Below are 16,321 nucleotides of genomic sequence, written 5' to 3' on the forward strand. Positions count from 1 at the left end.
CTCCTCAAACTATTAATAGACTCTCTGTCTCCCATTTGGCTATTCTTTGAGTTCCTTTAGCTGGGAATCCTGCAGCGGGGACAGGGGAGTGTATGTTAGGCCATAAGGTATCACAGTTCCATCCAACTTTACCTTCAACCTCTAGGTTTCAATAGTCACAAAAACCCTGGGAAGTAGGGATCATTATACTCATCATATAATGATGGGATCATTAAACTCATCAAGTAGGGAACATTAAACTCATCATATTAATTCCTTACAGGCCCAGAGAGTAAGGAATTTGGTGATGAACAGAACCAGAGTGTGATACACATCAGACAGGATCCAAAGACCTTACTCTTTGCACTTATCACACTTCAAAAATGTTTATTACATCTTAGACATACCTATAAAACATGTATCTATGAAGCTTCACAATATATAATTATGCATGTATGTATGTAAAATAGGAGCTCTCATCTTTGAAAAAAAAAAAATCCTCACGTTTCCTGGCTATAGCTATGAAGACTCAATCCCTAAAATCACTAGGTGCTTTTTAATAGATACTTGTATAATTCAAATGTTATGTCTTCCTAGAGTTAAGAAGTGGCCTGTAAGCTTACTGATTCTATTAACAGCTGGATATAAAGGGTAATGCTCACCAAGGTAATACACATCTTCACCCCTTATGTTCAGCAGAATTAGATAATAAACCTTCTAATGATACCAAAGAACATTTCTTTTTTAAATGTTCACATGCAGGGTTTCTCAGAACACTTCACACGAATGCTTATATCTGAGAGCTGCATTCTATTCCATCCAAGAGGAAATCGTTTTAGAACTGAAGAGTTTTGTTCCACATCGCCATTGCTATCAGTACACTCAAAACGTGTTTTAGCAAGGGCAACACGGGATTGTGGGCCAGTATTTAGTCAATTTTGCTTTGAGTACAATGGGGTTGCTGTTTGGGTGAGGGTTAACAGGATTCCAAGGAGCTAATGTCGCGGGGAGAGAGGGTGGGAACACATTCTAGTGCATTTCACTCACCCATCTTCTTCCGGAACTCTCATTTCTGGTTTTGCTCTTTATCTGTGCTCTAGTCCTGGCACAAGGTGATAATTCAAGCTTTGTGGTGCTGCACCTCCCATTCTCTCCCTTAGAATGCACTCATAGTGGGTAGCGAGCTAGAGGTGGCCTCCATTAAGATAGAAGTAAGGGTAGTACTGTCTGTGGGCTCCTACCCACTGTCATGGCATAGCAGCACATCACGTGTGGTGGACTTGTCACCGTAAGGGCACAGGCTTCTGGTCTCTTGTAGAATAGCTGCTGATTTGAACTGCATGTTGTTTTGCTGGAGAGAAGTTTCTAGCATATCAGCAAACTGATTGCTGGCACAGTTGACAGAGAATGGCGTCACTCAAATCTATGACTTGTGGATGCCTCTGTTCTGAGGTTTTCTGTATAATGGGGAAGGATCCTGCCTTCAAAAAAAAAAATCTCTGAAGTCAGACAATGATCTAAATCTCAGTTTCTCTAGCAATCTATGTAGAATTTTTTTGGGCAGTATGGAAGTTTCATGGAAATGGGAATTCATTCAACAAATATTTATTGAGCACCAACAATTGAGTAAAGCACTGTTCTAGGAGATGGAAATACAAGTAAATTACACAAACAAACCAAATGATGCCGCCATTATGGTTTGATATACAATTTATTTAGTTAGTTATTAATATGGACAGTCTTTACATTACAGATGTCTTTCAAAACTATCATAAAATATAGTTAACTATCCAGTCCAGAAGAAGATAGTAAACAAGATCCTTCTTGCAGTAAGTGTACATACAGCAGTCCCTTTCTTGGGTATCAAGAGAATAATTAGTCAAAGGGTTCTTTACCTCCACTGGGGTTTTAACTTTCTTGAATTATAGCTGTTTCAGAGTCCAAAGTCCAACTTTGATCGCCTAGAGATGTACACCATCTCATGTGGGGGAAAGAGCCTCTACCCTGGCTGCCCATCTGTCCCGCAGTCCTTCCACAATGCAGCCTATTCCACCTCTCAGCCACTGTTCATCAAACTTGGGCACAGGGAGAAGGCAGGTATGTCACAGGGATGCTTTGATTAACTTACAAAGACTGTTTCAAAGCTCTAAAAATCCATTTGGTGGTGGTAGTGGCAGTGAAGAGTACATTATGGTTCTCCAAGGAGGTCTTCTCCTTTCCTGGGTCCTGGAGCTGTCACCTTTTCTGAGAGAGCCTTTAAAATCTGCAGTTCCCTGTAAGAAGTGGAGGTGGGGACTCTAACAGCTACTGGTATGAGGGCATCTGCAGGATGAACTGTACTGGTTATATGGCTTTATAACCTGTTTCCTTTCTTTAATCTAGACAAAGATTTCTTAATGTTTTCCTATGTCCTGCTAGTTCTAATATGATTTTAAAAGACTCTGAGAGGAAACCTCTTGCTTTTGAGCTAAATGGTGAAAAACAGGGAAAAATATCCAGTCTCCAATGAGCTATATTTGTTTCCTTAGTTGAAAACAAATGCCAAAGTGACTTTTATAGATAAGTGTTGGACAACCCTGATTAGTTGATGAAAAAGTTCTAAGGTGAAACTGTATATATATAAGAATCTAAAATACAGCCAAAAATCCAAGATGTACTAGTGTAAAAGGGAGTCTTCAACCCCGTAGTTTCATACTGAAAACTACAAATGTTTTCAACATCAGGTTATTGATGACAGCCAATTAAACATGAAATTAAAAACCCCAGGAAGTTCTGCCAAGTTTGTGGCAGTTTCAAGAGTCTACATAGTTAGGAAGAAGGAGAAACCATCGTGTAAAGAGTGAGAGCATTGGATTTTATTTAACTCTAGGTACCAGGAGTTTGACATTAGTAGATAAGACTAATGAATGAACAGCCATACAGTTTTTTGGTCACTGTGCTTACCAAGCACCAAAAAATGGAGCTATTTTTACTATTCAATATCATCTTTAATAAGCTAGACAGATTCTGCTGCATTCTTGTTTCTTGCTAATTTACCAGTACATTATTATGTAGTTTACCAAGTGTGAGGAGCAAGTCATTATGTAGTACCAAGTTAACATCATCATAGGACTACAACATGCACATTCTACTTAATGTAGCTCAAGCAACAGGAATACAAAAGAACAGTTATGGGTGGAGACTTGTTTTTGACAATTTCATGTTCACACTAACTATGGGTTTAGAAATCTTATTAGGCAGGTACCTACAGAGTTCTTCAATTGGTATTGAAACATTACACGCATGCACAAGTGATATGGAAGAGAATGAAGCAGAAGAGGCACCTGGATGGAGGACAAAGGGGAAACCAGAGATGGGATGATGCCATGTATCAGGGAGGGGCAGTTCTCAGCTCTCCACAGTAAGTCTCTGCTCTGTGAGAGAGGCCTGTTGGGCAACACTTTTGTTCTCATGACTGCGAAGTTTGGATACAACATCTAGAAAGGCCAAATCCTGTACTTCCTTGTGTAGAGATTCTGGAAGACAAAAATCAATATAACAGACACATATATCCAAAATGTTTATTTGGATGATACCATAAAACTAGGAAAAAGACACAACAGTAGCCTAGAAAGGTCATCTTTAGAGATGTGTTATAATAATAAATAAATAAAATCAGAGAACCTTTACTTGCCACATTAATAGAAAGATAAATCAGATGTCAAGTTTTTCGGTCTAAGGGTGATTAGGGTAATGAGTTATAATTAAACAGAGCTCATTGTGTGATCTCAAGGTTTTAGTTATATAGTTCAAATATGAAGGTTAGTGACTTAGATCTGTTTCAACTTAATTTTGTGGCAAATAAAAAAGGTTATACTTTACATCCATTCAACAAATTTCTGTGAAACTAGGCTCCCTTTTAGATTTCTTTTTTCTGGCTTTTCTTGCTCTATTTAACCTCAATTACAGAAAAATACAGGACTTGTAAGACTCTGAGAACTACTATATGGAAAGACTGAGATCCAGTAAGTTTAAAGCAATCAGCATTCCTCAAACTGATGGTTTACTTTAATGAGATGGTGGTATAAAACTAGAACCAATGTTTTTAGTTAAAATAGAAAAATCCATTATAAAATTCACACAGATTCTCAAGGGACTGAATATCCAGAACAAGCTTGAAAAAAAAAAAAAAAAAAAAGAGTTGAAGGTCTCACACTTCCTAATTTCAAAACTTACTAAAAAGTTTATTAAACAGTATAGTACTGGTTTAAAGATAGATATATAGACCAACAGAATAGAACAGAGAGCCAAGAAATAAAACCTCATATAGGTAGTCAAATGATTTTTTTGACATGGGTGTCAATACCATTCATTGAGTAAATTGGACTTTATCAAAATTTAAAACTTCTGTGTATTCATTGAATATCTTTTTCCATGCCTTCACATGCAGTCTGTGTGTCTTTTATCTAAAGTGTGTCTCTTGTAAGCAGTATACTGAGTCATGTTTTTTAATTCATTCTGTCACTCTGTGTCTTTTGATTGGATCAGTTAATTCATTTACACTTAGAGTAATTATTAATAGGTATGTGCTTATTGCCATTTTGTTCATTACTTTTGTTGTTCTCCAGTGTTCTATCTTCTTGATTTTTTTGCTTTTGATTTGATTTTCTTTAGTGTTTTGATTGAATTCCTTTCTCTTCCTTTTTTGTGTGTTTTAGGTTTGTGGTTACCAGGAGTCCTATACATATCCACCCATATCCATAGCAGTCTACTTTCAGCTCATAGGCACTTAAGTTCAATTAAATTTTAAAAGTACTACCTTTTTATGCTTCCCTGAACTCTGTTTTTTACATGTTTTCTATCTTTGTGTTTTGTGTAACTCAATTATTGTACTTACATATATGTTTACTATTATCTTTAAACCTTCCGATTAGTTTTTTAAGTGGTTGGTTAACTATGATTATTTTATACTACAGGCCTTAGGCCTGGCCAGTGATCAGGGCCAACTGGGGCCTTCTGGCTGATGGCCGGGGCCTTCCTTCCAGCTGCCGACTGGGGACTTCTTTTGTTCTGCGTCACCCCCTGGTGGTCAGCGCACGTTATAGCGAGCAATTGAACTCCTGGTCTCCTGGTCGAAATCCCAAGGGGGATACTTTGCATATTAGCCTTTTATATATATAGATTTGCCTTTATCATTGATTTCTGTGTTTTTTTTTCTTTCCTGTATTTTCTTATATCTGGTTATGGACTTTTCTGCATAAAGAAGACCCCTCAACATTTCCTGTAAAGCTAGGTTAGTGGCTGTGAACTCCTTTACTTTTTGCTTGTCTGGAAACTCTTTATGTCTCCTATTCTGAATGATAACCTTGCTGGATATAATATTTTAGGTTGTAGATTCTTTTCTTTTAGTACTTCTTTTAGTACTTTGAATATCTCCTGCCACGCCCTTCTAGCCTGTAAGTTGTTTCTGAGAAATCAGCTGACAGCCTTATGTGGTTCCCCTTGTATGTGACTTGTTTAATTCTTGCTGTCTTTAAGATTATCTCTTTATCCTTAACTTTTGCCATTTTAATTACAATGTCTTGATCTGAGTTTCTCTAATTCATCTTGTTTGCAACTCTCTGTGGTTCCTGGATGTCTGTTTCCTTTCCCAGGTTAGGAAAGTTTTCAGAAATTATTTCTTCAAATACTCTTTCTGCTCCTTTCTCTCTCCTTTCTCCTTCTGGAATCTCTCCAATGTGAATGTTAGGATGCTTGATGTTATCCCAACAATCTCTTATACTATACTAGAGGCCTGGTGCATAAAATATGTTCATGGATAGGGTCCCTAGCCCTGGCCGGCAATTAGGGCCTTCTGGCTGCCGGTCAGAGACTTCCTTCATTCCACACCGCCCCTGGTGGTCAGCGCACGTCATAGTGAGTGATTGAACTCCTAGTCGAACTCCTGAGGGGACACTATGCATATTAGCCTTTTATATATATAGATTTTTTAAAGTTTTTTTTTTTTCATTTTGTTGTTCTGATGGGTGATTTCCACATCACTAACCTGTTCTTCTTTATTAACCAATCTGCTGTCAATTCCTTCTAATGTATTCTTCATTTCAGTTTTTGTATTCTTAATCTCTGATTGGTTCTTTATTACATTTTCTCTCTCTTCCGAAGTGTTCTCTGTTTTTTAAATTGTACTCTCAAGTTTGTTGAGCATCCTCATGACTGTTTCTTTGAATTGTTCATTAAGCAAATTACTTACCTCAATTTCACTAGGGTTTTTATAGTTTTTTCTTGTTCCTCCATTTGGGGCATGTTCTTCTGTCTCCTCATTTTGTTTTGACTTTCTGTTTCTTCCTATGAGTTTGATGTCTCTCTCACCCTTGAAAGAGTGGTCTCTGTGTAGACTGTGTTGGATAGTTTTGGCAGACTGATTGTAGCTGGGAGGGGTGTGTGGGTTGCAGGTGGGAAGCCTGATGTAACCGGGGCAGGTTGGGTCACTCTTAATGTGCCCTATTCCTTTAACTATCTGATCAAAACAGGGTATGTGTAGGCTTTTTTTGCATGCATTTTAACACCCCAATAGTCCATCCCCTCTCCAGGCAATAAAACTCCTCATGCACTCAACTCTGCCTGCATGCCCTGTTGCTTTAAGTGGGCAGAACAGAGTCTGGGCAGGATAACTCTGTATCTCAACACCTTACTAGCTCTGCCCTTCCTCCAGATGGGGCTTCTGGTCAAGATGACAGTGTAGGTAAGCCCAGTACAAGTAGCAATCATCTTCAGATTGCTTTGTACCTCGTGTTGAGTGGTCCCGGGAAGAACACAGGCAATGACTGACCTTGGCCTGAACCCACTGGGAGGCCCCAGAGCCAACACACCCAGTGGACAGCTTCAGACAATGTCAAAGCATCACCAACCAACCACCTCCACAAGTGACACACTCAGAGGGCACCAGAGCCCTACTAATGCAAGTCTTGCTCTGTGGGGTGAGCTCCTGCACAGCTAATTCTCTATGGTGGTTACAGCCAGTCCTTGCAGGTGATCAGTCTGGTGGTAAGTCCCTCCCATTGACATGACAACAGCATCATGGCTCAACTACAACAGGAGAGTGTACACAGCCCACGGAGGAGGGCGCATTTGGAGTGCCCAGAACCAGTGAACCGGGAGGCTGTGCCATTGGACCCTACAGGACACCTACTATAACAGGCCATGTACAAATCCCAGGAGACAAAGCAGCTCTACCTAATATATAGAAATAAATATAGGGAGACTGTCTAAATGAGGAGACAAAGAAACATGTCCCAAATGAAAGAAAAGAACAAAACTCCAGAAAAAGAACTAAACAAAATGGAGACAAGCAATCTACTAGATGCAGAGTTCAAAACACTGGTTATAAGGATGCTCAACAAACTTAGGGGAAGAGTGGATGAAGTTAAAACTTCAACACCATAAAAAAGAACCAGTCAGAAATAAAGGATACACTACTTGAAAGGAAGAATAATTTATAGGGAATCAACAGTAATGTAGATGAAGTCGAGAATCAAAACAGCAATTTGGAATATAAGGAAGAAAAAACACCCAATCAGAACAGCAAGAAAGAATACAAAAATAAGAGAAGAGTGTAAGGAGCCTCTGGGACAACATTCACATCATGGGGGTGCCAGAAGGAGAAGAGAGAAAGCAAGAAAGTGAAAACCTACTTTAACCAGTTAACTGCCATGCATCCAAAATAGAAACCACACCCACACACCACGATATTTTCAATTTAAATTTTAAAAATCAATTTGCAATGAATATTATAAAAATAATTACTCAGAATTCGGGTGTTCTTGAATATTTTCAGCTGAAAATTCTCATGAAAAACTATTTTAAAGTTGGTCAGGACTGCCACTTAGGGAAAACTTTTTTTTTTTTTTTACAGACGCGTGTGGCATGTGGAGAAGGTCTGTGGCTTGCATCTACATTTAGAATCAACAGGTAACAAGCTCCCCAGACAAGAAAAAGCTAAAGGAGCTCAACACCAAACTGGTACCACATGAAATGTTAAAGGGTCTTTTTTAAGAAGAAAAAGAAAAAATTAAGATAAAAGATGAGTAAAATGGCAATAAATACATATCTATCAACAATAGAATCTAAAGTACTAAAGCAATGAACATGGATACAGAGAACATTTTGATGGTTGTCATTTGGGAGGGGAGTTGGATGAAAAAGTTGAAGGGATTAAGAACAAATTGGTAGTAAAAGAATAGTCATGGGGATGTAAAGTACAATATAGGGAATATAGTTGATAATATCCTAATAACTATATACGGTGTAAATGGGTATGAGATTTATCGGGATGACCACTTAGTATGTTATAGAATGTCTTATCACTGGGGTGTACACCTGAAACTAATAAATTACTGTATGTCAACTATAATTGAAAAATTAGAAATGATGTAAAAAATGCACCCCTATGTTCACTGCAGCATTATTTACAATAGACAAAACATGGAAGCAATTTAGGTGTTTACTGATAAATGGATAAAGATGTATTTATATACAACAAAATATTATGTGACACTATGGATGGACCTAGATGTTACTATGCTAAATGAAAAAAGAAATAAGTCAGACAGAGAAAGATAAATAATGTATGATTTTACTTATATGTTGAATCTGAAAACAAAACAAAAATAGACTTATAGAAACAGAGATCAAAAGGATGGTTAGCCAGGAGGGACGGTGTGTAAAAAAGATGAAGGGGAATATAATCATGGATAATTTTACATGGTAACAGACAATCACATTGTAAGGTGTAAAAATGTCAAATCACTATATTACACACCTGAAACTAATGTAACTAATATAATACTATATACCAACAAAACAGAAAATATACAATCCAACAATATGCCATCTTAAACTTCAAATATAATGATATAGCAGACTGAAACTAAATGAATGTTTGTTATTCAAAAGAAGATAGGAGTAAAAAAAAAAAATAGAAGAAGAAGATAGGAGTAGTTATTTTAATACTAGAGGCCTGATGCATGAAATTCATGCAAGAGCAGGCCTTCCTTCCCCCAGCTACTGGCAACAGCTTCCCTCTGGCACCCGGGACCCGGGCTTCCTTCGCAGCCCCGGCTTCATCAGGAAGGTCGTCTGGAAGGACATCGGTCTAATTAGCATATTATGCTTTTATTATTATAGATTAGATAAAGTAGACTTCAAGTAAAGAAAATCACCAGAGATAGAGAGAAACATTATATAATGAGGGAAAGATCAATCCATCAGGGAGGCATAGCAATCCTAAAAGTTGAATATACCTAGCAACAGAGCTACAAAACATGTGAAGTGAAAACTGATAGAACTGATACGAGAAATGGATAAATTCATCATTATAGTTGAAGACTTCACCACTTCTCAACAATGATTAGTCAGAAAATTAGCAAGAATAGAGAAACTCAATACCACTACCAACCAAAAGATCTAATCGACATTTAAAGAACACTTCACCCAATAACAGCAGAAGACACATTCTTTTCAATTGTCCATGGAACATATATCACAAGACATGCCAATGATTTCTTAACAAATTTCTTAGTTAATATCATGGCATAAAAATCAGAACTTGTTCTTTATATAAAATAATATTTTAAGGTTGATAAAACTTACAGGTATTGATTTTTAATATTGATTTAGCCTATATTTGCTACATAGTGTTTTTTATTATAGTAAGAACCTTTTGGGAATATTTTCAATGTAAACGTAATGCTATAACCTCCATAAACTAATTTCTTTTTTTTTTTTTAATGTATTTTATTGATTTTTCACAGAGAGGAAGGGAGAGAGATAGAGAGTTAGAAACATCGATGAGAGAGAAACATCGATCAGCTGCCTCCTGCACATCTCCCACTGGGGATATGCCTGCAATCCAGGTACATGCCCTTGACTGGAATCGAACCCGGGACCCTTCAGTCCGCAGGCCGACGCTCTATCCACTGAGCCAAACCGGTTTCAGCCATAAACTAATTTCTAATGTTTTTTTAAACCCAAAGCCACCATTTACTATTATCTACACTAATAAAAGAGAAACATGGTAATTGGCGTACGACCGCTACCCTTCCAATTGGCTAATCAGGGCAATATGCAAATTAACTGTCAGCCAAGATGGCGGCCAGCAGCCAGGCAGCTAAAACTGAACATGAGGCTTGCTTGCTTCAGTGACGGAGGACTCCAACGTTCCCCACCTGCCGCAGCAGGCCTCTGAGCTTGCAGTTTCAAACATTGTAACAAATATAGACGCCCAGAAACCAGCTTTCAGCCGGCTGGGATCTCAGAGCTGGAGTTATACACTGTTTCAAACCGAAACAAACGAGATACCTGCTTTCAGGAGCGGAGGCCTAAGAGCTGGAGCCTCAGAGCTAAAGCTGGCCCAGAATAAAAAAAAAAAAAAGAAAAAAAGGAGCAGTTGGGAACTTCAGTCCCAGCCTGAAAATAGCCCTTAGCCCCTCACCCAGACTGGCCAGGCACCCCAGTGGGGACCCCCACCCTGAAGGTGTGTGACCAGCTGCAAACAGCCATCATCCCCTCATCCAGGCTGGCCAGGCACCCCAGTGGGGACCCCCACCTTGATCCAGGACACCCTTCAGGGCAAACCAGCCGGCCCCCACCCATGCACCAGGCCTCTATTCTATATAGTAAAAGGGTAATATACCTCCCAGCACTGGGATCAGTGGAGCTGAGAGGCCTCCCGGCACCAGGATCAGTGTGACAGGGGGCAGCACCCAAACCCCCTGATTGCCCTGCGGCTGTGTGTGTGACAGGGTGCGGCGCCCCAACCCACCCCCCACGGGCCCTGCTCTGTGTGTGACGGGGGGCAGGGCCACAACCTATCAGCCCTGCTCTGTTCGTGACAGGTGAAGGCGCCCCAACCCCCTGATTGGCCCTGCTCTGTGTGTGACAGGGTGCGGCGCCCTAACCCCCCCCTCCCCCCCCCACGGGCCCTGCTCTGTGTGTGATGGGGTAGAGCCATAACCTCCCCATCGGCCCTGCCCTGAGTGTGACAGTGGCGGCGCCCCAACCCCCTGATCTGCCCTGCTCTGTGTGTGACAGGGGGCGGTGTGCCAACTCCCCTATTGGCCCTACTCTGTGAGAGACAGGGGGGAGCTCCTCAACCCCCTGATGGGCCCTGCTCTGTGAGTGACAGGGGGGAGCTCCTCAACCCCCTGATGGGCCCTGCTCTGTGTGTGATGGGGGGGGAGCTCCCCAACCCCCTGATTGGCCCTGCTCTGTGGGTGACGGGGGTTGGCGCCACAACCTCCCCATCGACCCTGCCTTGAGTGTGAGAGGGGGCGGTGCCCCAACCCCCCAATCGGCCCTACCCTGAGCATGACTGAGGGTGGCATTGCAACCTCCCAATCTGCCCTGCTCTGTGCATGATAGGGGGCGGTGCCCCAACTCCCCAATCAGCCCTGCTCCGAGCCCAACCAGGGGCTGCACCTACTGATTGGGCCTGCCCTCTGCCACCCGGGAGCAGGCCTAAGCCAGCAGGTCGTTATCTCCCAAGGGGTCCCAGACTGCGAGAGGGCACAGGCCGGGCTGAGGGCCCCCCCCCCTTCCCCCCGAGTGCACAAATTTTTGTGCACTGGGCCTCTAGTATTTAATAATCTCAAACATATGTTGATGCACAGAAATCAAGTATATGATAGAAGACGTATGCTTACCAGATCCCATGAGAGCACAGATCAGAACCATGGAATTATATTTTATTTCAGGAGCACTTCTCTCATCTGCTAGCAGTTTGTGTAAAATCTGTACAAGTTTAGCACTTTCTAGATCTTTCTCAGCAGTGTCTAGAAGAGGAAATTATTAAAGTAGCAGTTATACCCACTGTTTATGAACCCAGTACAATCTGGGTAAACATTGCTTCCTTTTCTAGAAACTGATCATGTGAAACTTTCCAAAAGGGACTGATAAATAATAATGACCTAGACATATGATACTAAATTCAGACCTTATAAAAAAAAGTAGAGAGAGCTAAATTTCAGCAAATATTTTAAGTGTAAACTAATATTTAGAATTAAAACATTCCTTTTAAATGAAGCAATTAAAAACCTTTTGTTAAACATATACAAAAGCAGAAAAGATGGTATAATGATACCATATGCACTATCATCTTCATAAATTATCATGGTCAATCTTGTTTCATCTATCTCTAGTTTCATCTACCTACTCTCACACATCTCAAATTATTTTGAAGCAAATCTTATAAATTACATAATTTCCTCCATATGTACTTTAGGATGTCTCTATCTTTAAGACATAAAGAATGTTCATTCCTATTAAAATCCCAGCGGGATTTTCTATAAAAACAGATGAGCTTATACTAAAATTTATATGAAGAGCCACAAGTCCTAGAAGAGGCAAACAATCTTGACTAAAAATAATGAAGTGGGAGAAATTCTTCTACCTGATATTAAGGCTCACTATATAGTTATCAAGATAGTGCGGTATTTATTGATAGATACATAGATCATAGGAACTGAATATAGGACTCCAGAAATAGACCCACACAAATATGCTCAACTAATATTTGACAAATGTTCAAATCATTTCAATGGAGTAAAGGGAACCTTTTCAACAAATGTTGCTGCAAATTAGACAGCTACAAAGAAAGGAACCCTAACCTACCATACTTTATACGTATATTAACTCAAAGGGGATCACAAATTTAAGTGTAAAATGTAAACTTTTAGAATATATGAAGAATTCTCAAAACAGAAAATAAGCAAAAGACAAATAGGCATTTTACCAAAGAATATATGACTGAAAATAAGGACATGGAAAGATGTACAGCATCACTACATTTAAAAAAAAAAAAGTAAATTAAAACCACAATGTGATATCTCTTAGAGCTATTAGAATGGCTAAAATAAAAAAGTAGTGACAACACCAAATGCTGATGAGAATGCAGAGAAAATTAATCACGTACACCAGCGGTTCTCAACCTGTGGGTCGCGACCCCTTTGAGGGTCGAAAGACCCTTTCACAGGGGTCGCCTAAGACCAATCGGAAAACACATATATAATTACATATTGTTTTTGTGATTAATCACAATGCTTTAATTATGTTTAATTTGTAACAATGAAATTGGGGGTCACCACAACATGAGGAACTCTATTAAAGGTTCACGGCAGCCCTAGCTGGTTTGGCTCAGTGGATAGAGCGTCAGCCTGCAGACTGAAGGGTCTCAGGTTTGATTCCGGCCAAGGGCACATGCCTGGGTTGCGGGCTCGATCCCCAGTAGGGGGTGTGCAGGAGGAAGCCGATCAATGATTCTCTCTCATCATTGATATTTCTATTTCTCTCTCCCTCTCCCTTCCTCTCTGAAATCAATAAAGAAATATATTAAAAAATAATAATTAAAAAAAAAAAGGGTCGCCGCATTAGGAAGGTTGAAAACCACTGACTTATACAGTGGCAGTGTGAGTATAAAATGCTATAGCCACTCTGAAAGACAATTTGACAATTTCTTTAAAAATTAAACATGTAGTTACCATAGAACCCAGCAATTGCAGTCCTAGGCATTTATTTAGAGAAATGAAAATTTATGTTCACATTAAAACCTATATGTGAATGTTCATAGTAACTTTATTTTTTGAAGCCTCAAATTGGAATCAGCCCACATGTCCTTTAATAGGTGAATGGCTAAACAAACTGTGGAATACTGCTTTGCAATAAAAAACTGAGATACAAGACAAATCTGATGACTCTTTAAGAAATTATGCTGAGCAAAAGAAGCCAATTCCAAAAGGTCACATACTATATGATTCTACTTACATAACATTTTAAAAATGAAAACATTTAGAAATGAAGGGCAGATTAGTGGTTTCCAGGGGTTAGGAACAGCATGGGAGGTAAGGGTAGGAGGCAGGTGAGTGTAGTTATAAATGAAGAGATCCTTTCGGTCTTAGAACTATTATCTTGACTGTGGTGGTAGATATACAGACCTACACATGCAAAAAACAACAACAACAACAACAACAACAACAAAACACCTGTATAAAACTTAACACACAGGAGTGGAATAGAAGTCAAGACAGAACCCTGAATGATGTTATAAATTTGCAAATGGCCCTTGGCATAAAAAAGGTTCCCCACCCCCACAAAGCATTGATAGAAGATTAGCAACAGAAAACTTAGCAGTAGAGATGGAAGAAAAGGTCTGGGTCGCTGTAAAAGTAGCAAACCCTAAACTTGTTGCATTATAAAAATGGTTTCATTTCTCTGAGGCCTGTTAAAAATGAGTTCTATGTTCCCCAATTGCTTATTACTTGAGATAACACTTAAGAATCAAACTAACCTTAAAGCAAAGTGTTGCCAAAAAGCACAACCAAAAGGGACAGCAGTGGTGACAATCTGTAGAATATGATTTTCAATATACTCAGATATACATATAGACACACACTGGCAAAATGCTTCTAGTTAAGGTTCTGTCTGACTTCTATTCCATTCCTGTGCTTCCTTTCATCCAAGATAAAAATAGGAGAAAATAAGTTTGTCACTAGGGTACTTACCCAATTCTAAAGCTGCTATTAGTGCCAAAGCAACAAGGGCTTCATTCTGCATTATTACATGTTCACTAGTTGCCATGGTAACTAGATGCTTGATGCCACCACTCTGTACAATGGTTTTAATTACATCCTATAATAAATAAATATCACAGAATTATAAACTTTAATTTTCAATATAAAGAAGCTGCATTATAATCAGTCAATTCATTGTAAGTTGAGTGTCCTGTATGAATCATTACATTTAGTAATATTTTCTTCTATGAAGAAAAAAAGCTTTTAGCTTTAAATAAATTCATCAATAGATGACATCTTAATCTACCTAAGTGAAAAAGATCATTGCAGTTCATATCAAAAAATAGAGTCCAAGAAGCTACCAAAGTCAAATACAAGTGCCATTGACCCAAATGTTGACTTACCATAGGATCAACAAAAGAGAATAAACCTTGTAATAACAAAGATGTTTTTTTCCCTTCAAAATTTTATGATAGCAACTGGTATTGTTCGCCAGATGCTTCAGGTAAAGCATGTATTGGGAGTAGCTTTCATCCTTTGTTGGATCTGACAAAGCTGAATTACATACAAAGGGATTCAATAAATCCTACCACCAACACTGACTTTGAGCAAATAACCGACCCTTTTGGCACCTCAGTGACTTTATCTATAGTGTTGAGATCATGTAAGTGTGTATCTCTCAGGTTTCTGTGATAATTATAGTTATTACATGAAAAAAACATATAGAATGTATAACAAAAATCAGATGAAAAATGGTCACATTTATTTCTAGTAGCCATTTCTGTTTCCATCTCAGAATTTTATTGCCTAAAAAATCTTGGGTTAAATATGATTTAGTGGAAAGTCTTAATTATATGACATTTTAAAGTAATTTTCTTTGCTATTTTTCACTTTTAGTAATTTGAAGTAAGCTTGATATTTTAAGCAACCTGTCCGAGCTAGCATCAATGGCACAAAACTAACGGTAATTAGGAATATTTTTCAAATTAATTTGCTGAAATATTTTAAAAAGGGTTTCCATTATGCTTCCATCTATGTAAATTTTTTTAAAAACTGTATAGACGGGATGTTTGCTTCGAGATTAACTTGTTTGGAAATTAAAAATTCTAAATCAATAGAGTGCAAGTACTGAGTTTTTATGGTTCTTGCATCTAATACAGGTCTTTTCCCATCCACTTCTTTTAGAAAGTGAGGAACTCATCTTTTAAAGCCTTTTCTAATTAAAAGAAAGCTCCCAATATAATGCTTACTTGGTAGCAGTTTATTTGAAACTGATCTAGAAATCTTTTTTTTCTTCTTTCAGATTTTAAAACTGATTTTTAGAGAAAGAGAGGAAGGAGAGGGAGAGATAGAGATAGAGATATATAAACATTAATGTGAGAGGGAAACATCAATAGGCTGCTCCTGCACACTCCCTATCAGAGATTGAGTCCACAACCCGGGCATGTGCCCTAATCGGAATCAAACAGCAACCTTTGGGTGCATGGGACGATGCCCAACCAAGTGAGCTACACTAGTCAGGACCAGAAATCTTAAAATCAGTAAAGATTTTTATAAAAATCACAAAGGAGTTTATTGAATAAAGAAGACTACAGAGATGTGTGCATACAAATGCAATCACGTAGGAAAGATTCCTGGATTGTCATTTCATCCTCTATTTTGTGATTCATCCTGAAAAGTCCACTATAGTAGAAGGACAGAGAATGAATGAAGGAAATTTGTATATCAGAAACAAATAACCTCTTCTAGGTCTCAGCATGGCTTCTTTTCCACCTAACTTTTCTGGAACAGATATCTATTTT

The 16,321-nt window shown here is 38.8% G+C and overlaps 1 protein-coding gene across 5 annotated transcripts in view; it reads right to left on the bottom strand.

Moving 5' to 3' along the window:
* Window positions 1–1,671: 1,671 nt before the first annotated feature.
* Window positions 1,672–16,321, bottom strand: part of RAP1GDS1 (Rap1 GTPase-GDP dissociation stimulator 1) — a 141,070-nt gene continuing 126,420 nt past the window's right edge. For all 5 annotated transcript variants that reach the window (XM_081085742.1, XM_081085743.1, XM_081085744.1 and 2 more), the window contains 3 exons: window positions 14,511–14,637; window positions 11,658–11,786; window positions 1,672–3,494 (listed from right to left, as the gene is read on the bottom strand). In XM_081085742.1, coding sequence (XP_080941868.1) covers window positions 3,367–3,494; window positions 11,658–11,786; window positions 14,511–14,637 — 384 coding nt within the window. In that variant the 3' untranslated portion in view covers window positions 1,672–3,366. The remainder of the gene's footprint in view (window positions 3,495–11,657; window positions 11,787–14,510; window positions 14,638–16,321) is intronic.

Source organism: Myotis nattereri (assembly GCF_964212035.1).
Source record: "Myotis nattereri genome assembly, chromosome: 1".
Lineage (NCBI taxonomy): Eukaryota > Metazoa > Chordata > Mammalia > Chiroptera > Vespertilionidae > Myotis > Myotis nattereri.